The sequence below is a fragment of the Vipera berus genome (assembly GCF_964194415.1).
Source record: "Vipera berus genome assembly, chromosome: 1".
Classification (NCBI taxonomy): domain Eukaryota; kingdom Metazoa; phylum Chordata; class Lepidosauria; order Squamata; family Viperidae; genus Vipera; species Vipera berus.
The window spans coordinates 320,387,370-320,406,444 of record NC_138202.1 but is presented as its reverse complement, the minus strand read 5'-3'; the positions used below and the strand labels follow the sequence as shown (position 1 = coordinate 320,406,444).

General features: G+C 39.5%; 1 protein-coding gene across 2 annotated transcripts in view; it reads left to right on the top strand.

Moving 5' to 3' along the window:
- The first annotated feature begins 325 nt into the window (after positions 1–325).
- The window catches only part of PPP2R5D (protein phosphatase 2 regulatory subunit B'delta), a 58,405-nt gene continuing 39,655 nt past the window's right edge, over positions 326–19,075 (top strand). For both annotated transcript variants that reach the window (XM_081326110.1, XM_081326111.1), the window contains exons 1-2: positions 326–433; positions 4,101–4,187. In XM_081326110.1, the coding sequence (XP_081182236.1) occupies positions 407–433; positions 4,101–4,187 (114 nt within the window). In that variant the 5' untranslated portion in view covers positions 326–406. The remainder of the gene's footprint in view (positions 434–4,100; positions 4,188–19,075) is intronic.

Sequence of the window (19,075 nt, the reverse complement as noted above, 5' to 3'; positions counted from 1 at the left end):
CACATTTCACGCGCCCCTTCCAATTTCTTTAAAGCAGGAATGGCGACCCAGATGTATATTCTGCCAATCCCGACACAGCCCAAAGCCGCCGAGCATTTTGTGCGACCCCCCAATCACAATTGCTTTTGCAAACTGGCCAACCTCTCCCATTCACTCCCGCCTCTTTCCTGTCCTTCAAAAAACCGCTGAGATACGCACCCAATTAGAAAATTCGAAGTGATCGCCTCTGGCCAGTGAGATAAAAGCGACGAAACAGTTGTCGGGCAGTTTTGGGGCAGCAGGCCCAATCGGGACGCTCTGCCACTCCTGCGCAGAGGGAGGCGGCGACAGTGAGGACAACCGAGAGAGGAGGCCGAGCCGGCGGGAGAGGCCGAGCGGGTCAGCTCGTAGTTCTTTAAGATCCGGGATGCCCTACAAGCTGAAAAAAGAGAAGGTGAGGGGAGCAAGCGGGTATGCCGGGAAAATTCTCTGTTTAGGCAGACCAAAATGTAGTGCAAAAACATGCCCGGGCCTGGCAACGACCGAGCTCGGGGCCTCCGCCGGGAGAGGAACCTCCCCACCCGCGCGTCAGGGGCTGAAGCCGCAGGCTGGCAGGGCGGGTACAGGGGCTGCTGCAGCACTTTTTATTTGCAAGAGTCATAGCCCTTTCGGGCGACGCGGGATCCGTGTCGTGCAACAGTTCCAGGAAGCGATCGAGGCACCCCCGCGTGCAAGCAGACTTAGGTTTGCCACATGCAAACGTCGCTGCTACTGACACTCACGGTGCAGACAATGCAGTTTAGGTTACCTCCGGCAAAGGCCTTTCTTTGGTGGTGGGGTTGTAGTGCGAGAGGTTTAGAGGGAAAGCCGGCTTTACAGCCGCCGTCATTTTTCGTGCACTCTCGTATGGGGATCTCCGCAGAAGAAAAGCGAATTGGAAGTTGTGCGTTTCGCTGGCCTGGTCATAAATAAAAAGTCAACGGATGTGCCTGCATCGCAGGATGGAAAATGCCAGTACTCGTATGATTACAGCTCAAGATTCAGAATATGCAAGCTCCAAAAGCGGGGCGAAGGGGAGGGGTGAACTGCACGATGCATAGACAATTGCGGAGGTGGGGAAGAGAGAAGGAGGTTGGTTGCAGAAACAGGAGAGAGGATTTAGTAGAGATTGTCTCTGTGTAGATCATGCTACAAGAGTAAAAATGAACACGTCCCACTTTGGTAGTTCAGATTTTAATATGCAGGTAGTTGCAAAGCACTGTTCTTTGTTAGACGTGTATCCACTAGTCTTCCACATCCATGCAGATTTTTGTATGCAGATGGACACTATGACATAGGCCTTCCATACATCTGTAGGGAAGATACTGTAGATAGGCTTAAAGAGAGTCTGCCCTCTTATCCAGCATTACGCTTACTTACAAAGTTGTAGAATACATTGGATCCATTGTTGCCATTCTTACTATATTGTGCAATACCTAAATATAGACAAAACTCTGCATTTGTTCCAAAAACATTGCTAAGTAAGCAGTTGGAGGTTAAGCAAATTCAAGGCCTGTGCATGTGCAGGCTGACATAATTCTCCAATGGTGCATGTACTTGATCAGTATACAAAAAGTTAGAAGTGTGTGGACATGTATATCCATTCCTAAGTTTGTGTGTTTGAGAAAGGAGCACTTTGAACAGATTTTCTACGCCATATGTGCAGATGCAAAATATATTGTATAATACTGAGGATAGTGGGGCACAGTACAAGTGGACCTTAAGGTATGACCACAGTTAGGACTTGAATTTCCATCACAAAACAATGTGGTTGTTTAGTGAGTCACACCTGATTTTACAACCTTTTTTGCTGTGGTCTTTAAGTGAATTTGTCTTCCCTCCTAACTTTGCTTGTTGGAAACCCCTTGAGAAGGTTGCAGATAATGATCATGTGATCCCAGATGCTGCAACCATCATAAATGTAACTCACTTTTTCCAGCGCTGTTGTAATGTTGAATGGCTGTTAAATGGTTGTAAGTTGAGGAGTACCTGTAGTTTTTAAATAGGCACGTCTACAAAATCATGTCATTGACATTACTTATACAGTTGTGTATAGCTACAAACAGATGGTAGGCTTTGCTTCTCTAGGTTGCAGAAATCTACAAAAAGTACACCAGGAAAACTCAGAGTATAAGCACAGATCTGATCAAATAATAAAAAGGGCACACCAATAATTCACGTTTTAGTGGAATGTAAGTTAATATATATGTGAAGTTCATGAATGCATATGCAGTACATGATATAAATACATGGATCAATTTCAGAAAAAAGATAACTCTTGTACAGTACATAGACATGCTGAGTCTAAGATTGAGAAATATGGCATGTCCAGTAATGGAAAATGGTCATGCTTTCCTTGCAGATTTCAGGTTCATGTCTAAGTACAATAGCTCTGTCTAGATCTAACAATAGTGCTGTCTAGGTTGTAAAAACCTCAGTGTGTCCTAGATAGCAACAAATATGTCTTTGTATTATTTAGAGGTCAGCTGTGTTTTTGTATTCTAGCTTGGAAAGAGAGGTGTTTAAAACCTGGAAAACTGCATCTTAGCAGTGTAGAAGAGACTATTTTAAGTTACAGGCATCAAGAGTTTGAGCTGGCAAAAAATTGCTTGCTTCAACCTACGATATACCTTTCTTTGACTTTGTATGTAAAACATTTTAAATTCAAACTTATCTGATATCATTTAAAGTGCTTTGAGTGCTGAATGGCCATTTTAACTTCAAAGTAGGTTGGAATAGTTCTGGTAGGATTGGAAAAGCTTGTTTCAAACTTCAAACAGGTATTTCGAGCTCAATACATTTTGCATGTATTCAGTCTTGACACATTTACTTTTAGTCTTTACACATTTTTACAACTATGCTCAAGCAAGGCTTATGTCTGAGAAGACCTCTGTAGGTTTCATCTGCTAGTGTATTGTGTGTGTCCTAGAGTTTTCTTTCTCCTGCATCTTATATTTTTCATCTTTTAAATATGGTTCTAAACTTTGTACGCTTTTGTACAGTCCTAACATAAGATGGGTGCATCCTACTATAGAAGAAGAATACTGGACGTTTAAATTGTAACTAAGGAAAAAAGACATAGTTCATAGTGCCTGAATGACATACTTGCAGTTTAACCCACCAGTAGGGTATGTTGTAGTCTGCAATGTGAAACACAATATTCTGAATTTTTGAACAAAATACAGTAACGTTATCTTTAAAATACTTAATAGAATTGTGCTGTTGCCATTTTTTAAAAATCATTTTTTTAAAAATAGTGGTGTACATCTGATGATGTGTTTAAAGTACTTAGAGGGCAGCTGGAAACTTTTTTACCTTTGCTTGGAATGATGGTAGTTATACTTTGCTTTTTTCTTGTCATAAAAGTAGAAGTGTGTCTATTCTAGTTTCTCTATATCCACAGCAACCAGTAGTAGCAATTCTTGTGTTATATATGTTCAGTTTATACTATTGCTATTTTCATTGCATTGCTCTGTTTGGCAGCCAAACCTATCACATCTCTTCTGGCAATACGTCTAACAGATTTATTATGGACTAAATTTTTGTAGATTGTAGTTTACTTCAGAATTTGCATCTGTTATTTACCTTGTGAGATTTAGAGGTGACAAACTTGATAAATGTGTTGATCTTTTAACTGCCGCAAATTTCTCTCTCTTAATTTTTTGCTTTCTAGGAAAATACAATTATCCCTCTGAAAATATCAGCTAAATTCACTTGTCTTAGCAGAGCCCAGCAAAGACTCCACAGTTTATTCTAAACTACAGTCAAACAGGCGTTTTTACAGGTGGGGTAGAGGGCAGGGCTTAACAAAATTGGGTGACCATTCTAAAAGGAGAAGAATAAATCATTCTGGGGAACTGCTTCGACAGTGGTTTGCTTTGGACAGATCTTTCTCCTATGCTGGGAAACAGATTTCAATTTGCAAGAGCTTGTGCAATATGGTATAGCAATTTTATTTATAGGAAAGTATGTTTCAGTTGCGTGGTACCTATCTTGAGGACAGTCTTGTACATCACTGCATCTAAATAAATGCTTTGTTGGTTCTGCATTTGTATCTTTCATTTCTTTTGCCTTTCTTCTAGGAGCCCCCAAAATCTACTAAAAGCACTACAAAAGCTAGCAGCAGCAGTGGAAAGGATGGAGGTAATGCAACAGAGAATTCAGAAGAGGTAATGGATTGAATTAATGTCTTTTTTTATTTTCTAGGTTTATTTTGTGACTACTGCAATTTTATTTTCTTATTTAAGGATAAACCATATTTGTTAAGATAAAAATTGAGAGAATTTGGCAATAATTCCACAGCATATTTACCTATGGTTAAGGTAATTGTAGATTGTTTGTATCATTTTTTTCAGTTTATATTACATTCTGAACATTAAATTAACCACATTGCCTCAGTTTGCACAAGACACTAAAGGACACATGATATCACGTGTTATACAAACTCAGCCTCTGATAAGGATGGGAAATTGATTGAGAGAGAGGGAAAATGACAACTATTCATTTTCTTATGAGTTTGTCTTGATAAGGTTCTAACCTACCTTTCCCTAAATTAAAACTTCTATCTTAGCTGCCTACTTTGCTTCTTGAGCAACAATGTGGCTTGTATGGACAGCATGGCTGTATATTGGATTGGTTGTTGTTTTTAATTAAAGCAAAGAATGAGTCCAGTTTTCAAATAGCCAGCAAAAATGGCATTGTTTTAATGCTGTTTTAATATTTTAATGCTGGTTCTAGAAGTAAAGTTTTACTGCATGATCTCTAAACATATATTAAGCAGTTATGAACATTCTGTATAACTGATAAGCTTTAAACTGGAACTTTAAGAAAATTATAAAAGAAAAAAAATGAATATAAAACTGGCTCAATATTTAACTTATTATATCTAGATCATATAGACACAGCTATTCAGATAGGAGTTGCACCCATTGTTTTCTGCAAGTAGAGGTTAATTGTTTCTGGTGTAGAATATTTAAAGTTTTTAGATCTGTCCTCCAGGACTTTTTTACAGTTGTTATTTTATGAAATCTATAATATTTCATAGCTAAAGTTGGGGTTATCAGACGTAATCTTGCTAGCATGATCTCACTTTAAAGCAATGATTGAAGCAGAAATGGAGGTATTCGGTCTATATGAACTATGGCACACTTCAGAACACTAGAACCACTTTGGCTGTTGGAACAAAGGCCAATGTCAAGGCAAGAACATTCGATGTTAGCAGCGTTGACATCGGCCTTTATTTTCTACATTCTCTCCAGTTTTTCCTTCAGTTTCTCATACTGTTACTTGGCATCACTACATCTATAACTACCACTGTCTTTTGGTCCTAGTCTGGTTGATTGGCCAATGCTTACTTGTTTTGCTGGATCTTAGCTTTCTTATTTTTCATTATCATTTGTGGGATCTTTCATCTAGATTTAGGAAGGTCTAGCCCATATTCTGTACAGATATTCCTGTACACAATACCAGCTACTTGATTATGCCGTTCAGTGTATGCTGTTCCAACCTGCATCTCACACCCTGCTACTATATGTTGAACTATCTCTGAGGCTTGTCTGCATAGCCTGCACCTTGAATCCTATGAACCATTGCTTCTGTGGATCTGGTCCTGTCTTTTTAGTCCAGCCTTTTCCAGCCACTGGTAGGATTTCCCAATGTCTGCCACCTCAGCTATCTGTCGATGGTACATTCCATCTTGTCTTGACATGGCACTTCTTCTTCTTGATCTTCCTCCCACATCTGCTGCTGCCTCAGGCATTCTCTCAGCAGCTCATCTTTGGGTGCCATCTTATTGATGTAGTCCTGCATGTTCTGGGTTTCATCTGTGACTGTGGCTTTGACACACAACAGATGGCGAATGTATATATTATAATTTTGATTATAATAGTAAAATCTAATTCTAAAAATAAAGTTTAAAGAAATAATAGAAGGAGTAAAAATGCAGGTAAGAAAGAAAGAGAAGAGTAAGAATATAATAAAGAAAAATATAACGAATGACTTCCAATCTTCATCACAGTGAATTTATTTAAGGCATCTCATTAACCACTATGTGCAACAAAATTCAGCAGGCCTCTTCCATTTCATAATCTAGTGTAAAAAGACACATTTCTTTTTCCAAAATAAAAATGATTCAAGGAAAATAATAGCTGTAACTGTACACTGAGTCATTAAAGGTGTATTTAGCACAATGGTAATTTCAGAATGCTTTGAATTTTAGTGCTTTTTTGAAGATAATGAATGATAACTTTAGAAGGGGACATGTGGCAGCAAAAATCTGGCCTTATAACTTGTTAGTGCATGAAATTGATCCTGCTGATAAAGAGCAGCCAGTGTTTGAAAAGGTTTGGAATAATTTTTCAATTAATATTGGAATATATATTCTTACGACTTTATTTGTTTGGCTGACTGCCGAAAATAGCACAAGCAAGTAAAGAAAGCACTGAAATCTTAGAGTAATTCTAGGGCAGTCTTCCCCAACTTGCTTCCTCCAGGTATGTTTGAAGATTAGAATTCCCAGCCAGCATGGCTGCTGGTACTGGGAAGTGGTAAGGAAGGCAACAAAGGCAGAGCAGTAGCTTGCAAGGTTCTGTTAATATAGCCTTACAAGAAAGTAGAATTAGATCATATTGTCCTCTTTCCTATGTAGTTTACTTAGGAGGGGTGATATCTACATAAAAAGCAAGCATACATTAGTGTCCAACGAAAGCCACGTCAAGCCACGTTAACAGAACCTCGCAAGTCCGAAGGCATAAACTTCCTGTCTCCACTTTTTACTGTTTGAACCATTAGATTGAGTCTTTCCTAAATTTCTTTCTCTTACTGTGAAGTGACTGCAGGCTCTTGCCTCTCGTGACAGAATGTTTCCTAGACTGCCTCTTTTCCCCTAATTTACCATGGTCATGCATAAATTTCATTATATTAGTACATGGTGTGGTTTGCTTATTCATAATTTGTTCATTAATCTGAAACTTACTATGTTCGTGCTGCATGCTAAACTTTTAGAGTCAACGTTCACAAGCTAAGTGCATGAGATTGAATAACACACTAAACCAGAAGCAACAGCTACCTGTTGATTTGAGATAAATAAGCCTAACAGTTATACAGTAGAGTACTATCTGGATACCACCTTTTATTTAAAATAAAACAAAATACTTCCCTGTATTTTCAAAGCATGTATAAGGGTAGGGTAGGGTAAGGCAGGGCCTTATCTCCTTGCCATGACCTTTCTATTGATCAAATCACTGTTGACTGCTTTGCACTGACTTCTGGATAGATCAATCCTGGGATACTCATTTGTTTTTAGGGCAAGTATAGCCAAGGAAAGTTTTTCAGAGCAGAAAAGAAAGCTTGGCTTTTAAAAACAGGTATGGAAAGAACGGTGGATAAAGGCCCAAAGGCACAAGTAAGGGCGAACGTTGAAAAGAAAGTCAAGAGAGCAAAAGCAACTTCAGAGCCAACATTGATAACAAGGCCTTGTTTGTCTTGGACCCCATAAGTGAGAGCAAGATGCTGGTAAAATGTAAAAAGTTAGAAGAAGGAATCCAGCCTCTGCCAGGAGAACGACCATTTCTTACTGATCTGTCAATTACTGCATTCACGGTGCAGTTTTTATTTAGTTCTTTTATGTGGTGCTGGAAATCTTCAACATGACGTTGTACCTCCTTTCCCCAGCAGTGAAAGAATATTCTCAAACAGGAGTGCTGATGAGGATTTTTGACTTTTCTGTTAAAAAGAAATAGTTCCTTTTTCATAAGTTAGGGATAAAGGTGGCATAGGAAATGCCCTCCTGTGTAAAAAGGATTGAAGGATACTCTATCCTCTTTAGCTGCTTAAATTGGGCAGCTTGTGGCCCAAAACGCTCTTGTAAGCCTCTGCCTAACTTCCGATGGCTTCCGTAAAAGATTGGTTTGAAGCTTCTGAAAGCTATTTCTCTCTTCCCTGAAATCTGCTGTTTAGAAGCGATAGAAGAAGGTAACGAAAAACAGGCATTTCCAACCATGTTTGGCTCTGTCTGCACCTGTTGTTTGCATCAGTCCTATGTGCACTACAATCCCCAACAGATTATGTCTAAGGAAGTATGGCCTTTGGAAAAAAAAAAGTTTGTTTACCAAATTAGAACCCGCTCATCTCCCTCACAGAGGGATTGTGTTGTACATTTCTGAGTTGTACATAAATGGTTTTTTTGGAATCCAGAGGCTGTTTACTAGTTGTTTTATCCTGAAATTCTATAGCCATCTTAATTCCTTCCAGCTGCATCATTGCAGAATCATAGAATTGAAAAACATCTCAGAGCTCATCTAGTCTAGTCCTCTGTTCAGTGCAGGATGCTTTCCAGACTTAGTTTTATTGTTAGATGACCTTACAAAAAATAAGCAATATTACATATTTTTTTAAAAATCAGATTATTCTTTACATAACATAAAATGTATTTTATTATAAAATGCTGCACACGTATATGCTGTTCTAATTCATTTTCCTCCTATATAAATCTCTGAGCTTTCGGGGTAGAGTAGTGCAAAAATATTAATTAAAAATATTTAAATATAGTTCTTTTTTATTCTCTATTACTTCCAATTTTTATATGATAGGAGATAGGAAAAAAGAGGAGAGTTCCTTTCCTTCCCTACTTGCCTTGCTGAGAAAGGGGTGGGTTTTTTGTTTTGTTTTGTTTTACTTTTCTCCCCTGTTGTGGCCCTGGCAAAATCCTTCTTCCCCCTTTGCAGCTCCTATTAACTGTGGGCAAAAACTTTCCTTAGTTCCATTGAAATGGACTGTCAGCGTGGTGGGATGCTTGAGGCTGGGAAATTTCAATTCAAATCACCTTCAGCAATGGAAACTCAAGAGAGTGAATTGGTGCTAATCCTAATACACAGGCTGCTGTGAAGAAAAATTGGAAAAGAGAGTGCTATTTACTGTATTTCACCTTGTCCTTGCAGATGAAATGTGGGAAAGAAATCTAACATTTAATTTTAAAAATGAACTATTTCCCCTATGCAATTTATCCTGATTAGAACCAATCCTTCATCGTCATAGAGGGTGAATGAGAGCAATATTCTAATATCTCAGGGGCTGCCACAAAGAAGAGGGAGTCAAGCTATTCTCCAAAGCACCTGAGAGCAGGACAAGAAGCAATGGATGGAAACTAATCAAGGAGAGAAGCAACCTAGAACTAAGGAGAAATTTCCTGACAGTTAGAACAATTAATCAGTGGAACAACCTGCCTCCAGAAGCTGTGAATGCTCCAACACTGGTGGTTTTTAAGAAGAGATTGGACAACATTTGTCTGAAATGGCATGGGGCTTCCTGCCTGAGCAGAGAGTTGGGCTAGAAGACCTCTAAGGTCCCTCCCAACTCTGTTATTCTGTTATTCTCTTATCTGTCTGTTAGTATGTGCTGCTTTTTAAAAGAGAAAGTAGAAGGAGTATAGACAGTTTTTATTTATTTATTTATTTATTTCTTATATTTTTATACCGCCCTTCTCCCAAAGGACTCAGGGCGGTGTACAGGGCAATAAATACAAAACAGGATACAAAAGTTAAAAGCGATTAAATAAATGCCCAAGGTTAAAACAATAATTAAAACGTATTTAAAACCCCAACCCTAACCCATCAGACCAGGTCAGACTGCGCAAATAGATACGTTTTTAGATTGCGCCGGAAGGAGCGAAGGTCGGGGGCCGTCCGGAGCTCAACCGGCAAGTGGTTCCATAGGTCTGGCGCGCCCACAGAGAACGCTCTCCCCCTGGGGGCCACCAATCGACATTCTTTGATTGCACCCTGAGGAGGCCCTCTCTGTGGGAGCGCACTGGACGGAGGGAAGTTGACGCCGGCCACAGGTAATCCGGACCCATGCCATGTAGGGCTTTGTAAGTCATTACTAACACCTTGAATCTCACCCGGAGGGCAACCGGTAGCCAATGCAGCTCGCGGAGCAAAGGTGTAGCATGGGAGTATTGGGAAACCCCCAGCACAACTTGCGCGGCTGCATTCTGCACCAGTTGGAGCCTCCGAGTGGACTTCAAGGGCAGCCCCATGTAGAGAGCATTACAGTAGTCTAGACGAGAAGTCACGAGCGCATGAGTGACTGTACGCAAGGCATCCCGGTCTAGATAGGGTCGCAACTGGCGCACCAGGCGAACCTGGGCAAAGGCCCCCCTAGTCACAGCTCCGATATGCTCTTCTAAAGAGAGCTGTGAATCTAGAAGGACCCCCAAGTTGCCCGCCCTATCTACGGGGGGTAATAGCTCATACCCCATGGCCAAAGATGGGATAATCGGAATTTCCCGGGATGCTGGCACGAACAGCCACTCAATCTTGTCAGGGTTGAGTCGAAGCCTGTTCCTCCCCATCCAGACCCGGACCGCCTCCAGGCAGCGGGACATCACGTCGAGGGCATCACTGGGGTGGTTTGGGGTCGAAATAAAAAGCTGGGTATCATCAGCATATTGATGATACCCAACTCCAAAACCACCATGTGTATCTGTAGCTTTGGTTCAAAAGAGGCCATCCCTTCTATTTCTTGTTCTCAAAATAGGAGTATTTAGCCAACAAACTTTGCAAAAGTGTATTGCTGAGGGAAGTACAGTAATTTACATGAAAACACTTCAAAATATTCTGAACATCTCTTAAAAATAATATATCCAATATATGGACTGATTGTATCAGAAATTCTCTGGTGAGGTCATATTAGTAATGATATTCTAGATGTTAACTGTTTTGACATTTTGACTGCTTAAACCAACACAGTGTTTCTCTCCCTTTTTAATGCACTTTGCTCAAGTTTCTGGAATTGAAAAAGTGGCACAAGACCTCTTTGGATTTATAATGAATTGGCTGTGGTGAATCTTGTTAATATGCAGTGGACAGCCCTGTAGACTGGCAAGCTGCCCTATTGTCCTTGGAAAAGGAGAGCAAGTATTATGCAGGAAAAAAAATGTCCCTGGAAAGTATCCTTTTGTGTCAATTGTTCCCCACAGTATTTTCTAGTCTAGGGAATCAGTATGTCCACCCCCACCACCACCACTTTTTCTTATACCTATTTTTCATTCTAGTTCCTAACCATGTGGACTCTATGAAGACTTCTCTGCTATCCATTGTGGGAGTGTTTATAGGGACAGCTGCTTCTATTTGAAATTTCTTTATTGTACTGCTTTGAATTAGCCACCAAGTTGCTAAGGGATAGATTTGTTAGGGGGAAAAATGAAGTCAGAGCCATGGGCATAATTCCAATAGATGTTTTGTCAGCGTTGGTCACTGAGTCTCTGTTGCAAAATGAGGGCAGCCTTTGGGAATAGGTCCAGTTGAATTCTTTTTCATTTGGTGCTGGTATTTTTCGTCTCCTCAGTTTCCATGTGCCTGTCACTTTCAGCTTTTTCTTTTATGGATGTACAGGTAGTCCTAGACTTGCAACTATAATTGATCCAAATTTTTCTGTTGCTAAGCAAGATAGTTGATAAGTGAGTTTTGCCCCAATTTGCAACCTTTCTTCCCAGTTTTTAAGTGAATTGCTGCAGTTGTTAAGTTAGTAACACTAATTGCTTTCCTATTAACTTGGTTTGTCAGAAGGTCACAAAGGATGATCGAATGACCTCAGGACACTGAAACCATCATAAATACATGCTAATTTCCAAGTACGGAACTTTGATCACGCGACTGTGGGAATGCTGCAATGGTCTAAGTGTGAAAAATGGTCATAAGTCTATGCTGTTGTAACTTTAAGCACTCAATAAATGAATGGTTGTAAGTCAAGGACTACCTGTAATTGTTATGCCAAGTCCTCTTTAATTCCCTTGATTTGGCAAGATTTTGAAAAAGTTGTGTGGCAGTCATACCTATTTCTACATAGAGTTTCATGTTGATAATTCCCTTGTGTCATTTTATTAGTTTATGTGTTCTTGGTGTGAACTAAAAATTAAATTACAATCTTCTCCAATATTCTTCCAAGAAAAACCAAATAGATACTCACATCCTGGACAATGTCTGTAGGATTCTGGAATACAAGTCCCATTAATGAGAAGGTATCCAACAAATCTGCTATGGAAGAGCATAGGACTGTGATAAGTGGCACTGTGTGTGTTTATGTGTGGGGCTGATGTGATTGGGTTGCTTTGTCCAAAGGCAAAAGGAAATATGCTGCTGAAAATATATATTTGCTATTGATACAAGGAAAGTCAGAACCATATCAGAGCGAAAATGCTAGGACTGAATGCTGAAGTTCTAGAAATCGGTTAACTCCAATGGGTCACTTCAAAACAGAAGAGCATCTACTGTGGATATTAAAATTGTGGAAGCAACAATAAATGTCATGATTAATAAACAAGTGTTAGAGTCAATGAGAGAATTATGTTTAATACTTTGGATATTACAGTGATTTAGGTCTGTGATCTAACTGCAGGTGAAAGTGATGTACAACGGTTCTATGCTCATTTATGGTATCAAAAGAAAACATAAGTAGTGCTTGATTTGTGACCATAATTGAGCCTAGAATTGCCGTCATAAGTTGAGGCATCACATGACTGGATCCAATTTTTTGGCTTTTTTTTCTCCTGGCAATTGTTAAGCAAAAGTGACAGTTGTTAAACAAATCTGTTATACTCAATGGGCCTTTTTTGCCAGAAACTGGAAGTAGGTGCCAGAAACTGGCAAAAAAGTAAAAAATTGCCATCATGTAACTGCAGGACACTGTAAATAGCCGTAAAGGTGAGCCAATACCCAAAATATGATCACATGCCAAAACTCGCGTTCATTTCTTACTGAATGAATTAAGCAGATTCAAGAAGAGTATGAACTCTTTTCCCCCCAGAATATGAGACTGAAGGACTAACCATCCTCTTCCCAAATAAAGCATTGAAACTTCTGTTTGCTTGTCTTTATTTATGTTTTATGTTATTGTTCATGTGCTAAGTCATGTCCGACTCTTTGCGACCCCATGGCCCGTAGCACTGCAGGTTCTTCTTCCTTCATTGTCTTCCAAAGTTTGTCCAAATTCATGTTCGTTGTGTCGTTGACACTAACCAATTAATGTTTTAACTGTTTATTTCCTGGTCCTCTATTGCAGTATCAGGTCCAAGCTAGAACCAGATATTTTAGAACATATATTTATTTATTAGATTTATACATTGCCCATGTCACTATACAAGTGACTCTGGGCAGCTTAATTTGAAATTAAGTGAGCCCCGGAAAATATTGGTATTCAGTAAGTTGCAAGAGTTTATAGAATTCCAGTACAACAAGATTTCATTCATTCATTCATTCACTCATTCAATCAATTTCTTTGGCTGTCCATCTGAGTCAATGACTTTGGGCAACTCTTGATATTGCTCTTGAAATGCTGCTTGCAGTTTGTAAAGAATGGAAAACACAGAAGTGGTCAAAGGGCTAGGAAATTAAAATAGTCCACTACCAAAAATAGAATGCTTAAACTTTTGAATAATTGCATTTATCTCATGCTTAAAGTTTTAGAGTCCAGATTTCACCAATATATCAAGAACTACTGGAGGTATAAGCTGGATTCAAAAGGTGCAGATCACCTAGAATCACATTGCAGACCATCCTATGGGTAATGGAAAAGACAAGAGAATTCCAAAACATACTTCTTTTTGCTTCATCGATTATACTAAAAATTGGAGTGTTTAGACAACAAAAATTGTAGATTGCATTTTAAGACAAGGATGCATACTGTTACTCATCTGCATACTGAACAATTCATATTCTCACCAAACAGAACAGAATATGGAGAGACTCAGTGGTTCAAAATTAGAAAAGAAACATGTCAAAGATACACAGTGTCATCATATCTATTTAGCTTATATGCAGAACATACCGGCAAAACTGGAGGAGAAAATCGAAAATTGAAATTAAAATTACTGGAAATAGTACTAAGATATATTGTTGATATTATTTGGGTGGCTGTGAGGAAGACTTAAAGAATCTTATAGAAGGTGAAAGATGGATGTGCAAAAGTGCTGTTATGCTCTGTAATGATATTAATTTTTGAAAGCCAATGTTATAACAACTACTAGTGCCAATCCCATGCAAATTAGTGAAGAGGTACTGTGGTAAAACTAATACTCAAAAATCTATGGAGATTATGACTTTAACCATGAAACAAAGATACTGTTACTTGGGATAAAGACTGACAAATCAAGACAAAATATTGAAGATCATAATGCCAACAAGATTATTATTACTATTAACTACATGGTCTTGGTTATAACATACTGTATGTCTGCAAAAAGCTAAATGAAGAAAAATCAATGCCTTTGAACTGTGATGCTGAAGAAAACAGAACAATTTCCATAGTAAGAAGAACAAACCAATCATTACTGGATACACTAAAATCAGAATAACTCACTAGAAGCACTATTGATGACAAATGATGCTGAAGCAAGCCTTTAGAGATGCTCCTGATGCTTAGAAGAATTGAAGACAATAGGAAAAAGACTTGCAGAAGACAAAATGGCTAGATATATTCAGTGATATCACAAAGTTGAACTTAGAGGAACTCAAAAAAGTAGTTACTGATGAGTAAGCCTGATGAAATGTTCATTGGTTCACAAAGATCAGAAGTAATTGACTACTCAATATTCTGTAACTAGAATGCCAAGTTTGTGTTTTTGTTTGATTTGTAATACATTTTCAAAAGTATCTGTCTTGGAAGACTTCTTTATGAAGTGTCAATTGAATTTTCAGTAGAAATTTATAAGAAGAATTGAGAGGTTGTTGAGAGTGTGGTGGCGCATCAGCTTCCTCAAGTCCTGGATGAAGCAGATTATCTAGACCCGTGCCAATCGGGTTTCAGGCCGGGCTACAGCACGGAGACGGCATTGGTCGCTCAGATGAATGATCTCTGGAGGGCCCGGGACAGGGGACATTCCTCTGTCATAGTCTTATTAGACCTCTCGGCGGCTTTCGATACCATCGACCATGGTATCTTGCTGCGGCGCCTCAGGGGACTGGGAGTGGGAGGCACGGTTCTTCGGTGGTTCTCCTCCTTTCTCCTGGGACGCTCGCAGTCGGTGTTGGCAGGGGGACAGAGGTCGACCCCGAGGTCTCTCATTTGTGGAGTTCCTCAGGGGTCGGTCCTCTCGCCTCTCCTGTTCAACATCTACATGAAACCGCTGGGTGAGATCATTCGTGGTTTTGGAGTAGGATACCATCAGTACGCTGATGACACCCAGCTTTTCATCTCGACTCCAAACCACATCAGTGATGCCCTCGACGTGATGTCCCGTTGCCTGGAAGCGGTCCGGGAATGGATGGGGAGGAACAGGCTTCAACTCAACCCGGACAAGACTGAATGGCTATACATACCGGCATGCCAGGATACTCAGAGTATTCCATCCCTTAATGTAGGGGGTGAGTTATTGCCCCCCGTTGATAGGGCCCGCAACCTGGGTGTCCTCCTAGATTCACAACTCTCCTTAGAAGATCACATAGGAGCTGTGACCAGGGGGGCCTTCACTCGGGTTCGCCTGGTGCGCCAGCTACGACCCTACCTGGACCTGGATGCCTTGTGTACAGTCACCCATGCACTTGTGACCTCTCGCCTTGACTACTGCAACGCTCTTTACATGGGGCTGCCCTTGAGAGCCACTCGGAAGCTTCAGCTGGTACAGAGTGCAGCTGCACGAACACTCTTGGGGGCTTCCCGATACTCCCATATTACACCTCTCCTCCGTGAGCTGCACTGGCTTCCAGTTGCCTTCCGAGTGAAATTCAAGGTGCTAGTGATGACATACAAAGCCCTACATGGCATGGGTCCGGATTACCTGCGGGAGCACCTACTGCCAGCCTCAACACCCCTCCGTCCTGTGCGCTGCCACAGAGAGGGCCTCCTCAGGGTGCCACCGGTCAGAGAATGCCGGCTGGTGGCCCCCAGGGGGAGAGCATTCTCGGTGGGTGCGCCAACCCTTTGGAACTGCTTGCCTGCCGAAATCCGGATGGCCCCCAACCTTCGTACCTTCCGGCGTGACTTAAAAACCTACCTATTCCAGCAAGCTGGCCTGGCCTGATAGATTCTGGGGTTTCATTTGTTTTACTATTGTTTTACTGTACACTTACCTTGCTCTGTACACCGCCCCGAGTCCTTCGGGAGAAGGGCGGTATATAAAAACAAATAATAAATAAATAAATAAATAAATAAATAAATAAATAAATAAATAAATACATAAATAAATAACATAGTCAACACACTTTAATACTCAGTGATCTGACATGAAGGCCCTGCATTCATACTTTTGCAAAATTCAGTGTAAACTGCTATGTTAGCTTTTTGTCCAAGGTCCTGGAGTCACTTCTGGACATTTCCAACCAGAGCTGGGAATTTGTGGCTGAGACTCAGGAAACCTAATATCAGTCAGTATAGAGATAATGTTAGATAGTGATCTTGTACAGTTTAAGATAGCTAGCTTCCTAGATAGAGTTTGGTCAGCTCTGCTCTTACTATGATGTCAGACGCTGGTTTTGCAATTTGACCTATATAATTCCTTGGAGAATCAATACGAAAATCTTATTCTCTGTGTAGATACTTGGGTTTTTATTTACACTTCTCACAGCTGACAACTCTTATAGCAAAAAGAACTTCAAAATTTATATTGTCTGTGCAATATAGTTCTCTTTTTCCACTATATCTTTTCTATTTTTGGTGTCATTTGATATGAAATTAATTTCTCAGATAAGAGACTGCTTATTAATAATCAGCAAGGAGGAACTTAACACATCATGGCTGAGTCATGTATGGGATGCTTGCCATTACATTTCTGTTATTTTGATGACTTTCAGTTGGATGCATGAATTGCCTTTTGAAGCACTGTATTTGAATTTATCTGGAACTCTTTCTATAAAAATCTGCTAATACATATATGCATCAAATAATGGTATGTTGTTTTAGATAAGAAATAGGGATATGCAAATTTGAACCAACTATAAAGAAAAAATACAGAACATGTTGACCTTTTGGTGAAGGGTATTATTCTTGCCTAATCTTTTCCAAAAATGCTGGTGTATTTAAAAATTCTTTTTAGTAGATTGATTATTGTAATATTTTAAAATGAAATACAGTTCTTAAAGAGAGTGCAGGAAGATGAGCTCATCTTAAATTACCCTCCCATGCATATTTCAACATTATAACACGAAACACAGGAAAGTCAAGTAGGTAATGTGTTTTCTGATTTCCTTCCCCCCCCCCATAGGTAGCACCATATGAGCTTCTTTAGAGGTGGGGTTTCTTAGTGTTGAATAAATAAGGTAATGTAGAGTAGGCAATTCTGGATTATAGAATAATGTAATACATGAACTTTGGCCGTATGCTATAGAAATTGTAGTTCAAAACATTGGAAGGTACTAGATTTTTATCCTTAATTTAGAAACTCAAATGTCCACATTGAATATTTGCTGCACAAAAAAAGAGGGTGTAAGTTGAATAAATAAATCCAGAGCATGCTTTGAAATAATTTTGTTTTTATTATCTGTAGTGACAGGAAATCAAACCTTATTAAATGTAACGTGACTGAATATAACCAGAATTCCAAATTAATTAGCACATTTCTCATGTGTTGTGGGCACACCTTGATAAACATCATATAATGGAACTACATGTAATAAATATAATGTCATGGGTCCGATAAATGAGACAGTTCAAACAAATTTCAAGCATTGTTTATCTGCAAACGACGTATAATTTCACTGATCATTTTTATAAAAGTATTGTTTTGAGACTAGTACGCTTCTTGTTTGTATAAATTGCTCTTTGCTGTACAAGATAAAGCAAAGGCATTAGTCTTAATACTATTCTTTCCAATTTATTCCCTCATATATTTTAGAATGTATGTATTTTACTTTCAAGAGATCAATAGGCCAAGTAAATGGTATTTTTGATGAGACTGCTAACTTTCTCTCATCTTCATTGATAGGAGTAAGTACAGATGCAGATGTTCAAGCAAGGTACATAGTATCACCTTAGACTTGGAATTCCAGCAAGTATCACACCAGGCTGCAGCAGAAGGAAAGATGGATATAGGTCTTGTCTGTTGGCTCTGCTGAGAGACCAGTTTCATTTACTGTACTTCTTTTCTATATTGTTTCTATATAGTAGTAACTGTGAGATGGATCTCTGAGTCCTGGTGGACAATCACTTAAATATGAGCCAGCAGTGTGCTGCAGCTGCCAAAAAAGCCAAAACAGTGGTAGGCTGCAAGAAATAGAATCAAGAATAGAATCAAGATCACGTAAAGTATTAATATCACTTTACAATGCCTTGGTAAGGCCACACTTGGAATACTGCATCCAGTTTTAGTCACCACAATGTAAAAAAGATGTTGAGACTCTAGAAAGAGTACAGAGAAGAGCAACAAAGATGATTGGGGGACTGGAGGCTAAAACATATAAGGAATGGTTACTGGAATTGGGTATCTCTAGTTTAATGAAGAGGAGGACGAGGGGGGACATGAGAGCAGTGTTCCAATATCTCAGGGGCTGCCACAAAGAAGAGGGAGCCAAGCTATTCTCCAAAGCTCCTGAAGACAGGACAAGAAGCAACAGATGAAAACTAACCAAAGAGAGAAGCAACCTAGAACTAAGGAGAAACTTCCTGATAGTTAGAACAATAAACCAGTGGAACCACTTGCTTCCAGAAGTGGTGAATGCTCCAACACTGGAAGTTTTTAAGAAGAGACTGGACAGCCATTTGTCCGAAATGGTATAGGGTTTCCTGCCTGAGCAGGGGGTTGGACTAGATGACCTCCAAGGTCCCTCCCAACTTTATTATTATTGTTGTTGTTAGCAATGAAACTAGAAAGCTTCAAATTAACTATTGTTTCCCATTTTATCTAAACTATAAGTCTATGTTTACTAGCATTGGATCATACTATTTTATTAAACCAACTTCAAATTCTATGTTACTGCCTTCCTTTGTTCCCAAGCTGGTACTGTAACTATATTTTTTTGTTTGTTTGAGCAGGATAAGAATCAGTGCTTAATTAAATCACATACAGATAGTCTTTGGTTAATGACTGGTCAAAGTTTCTACAACATTGAACAACTAGTATTTATAGTCCAAT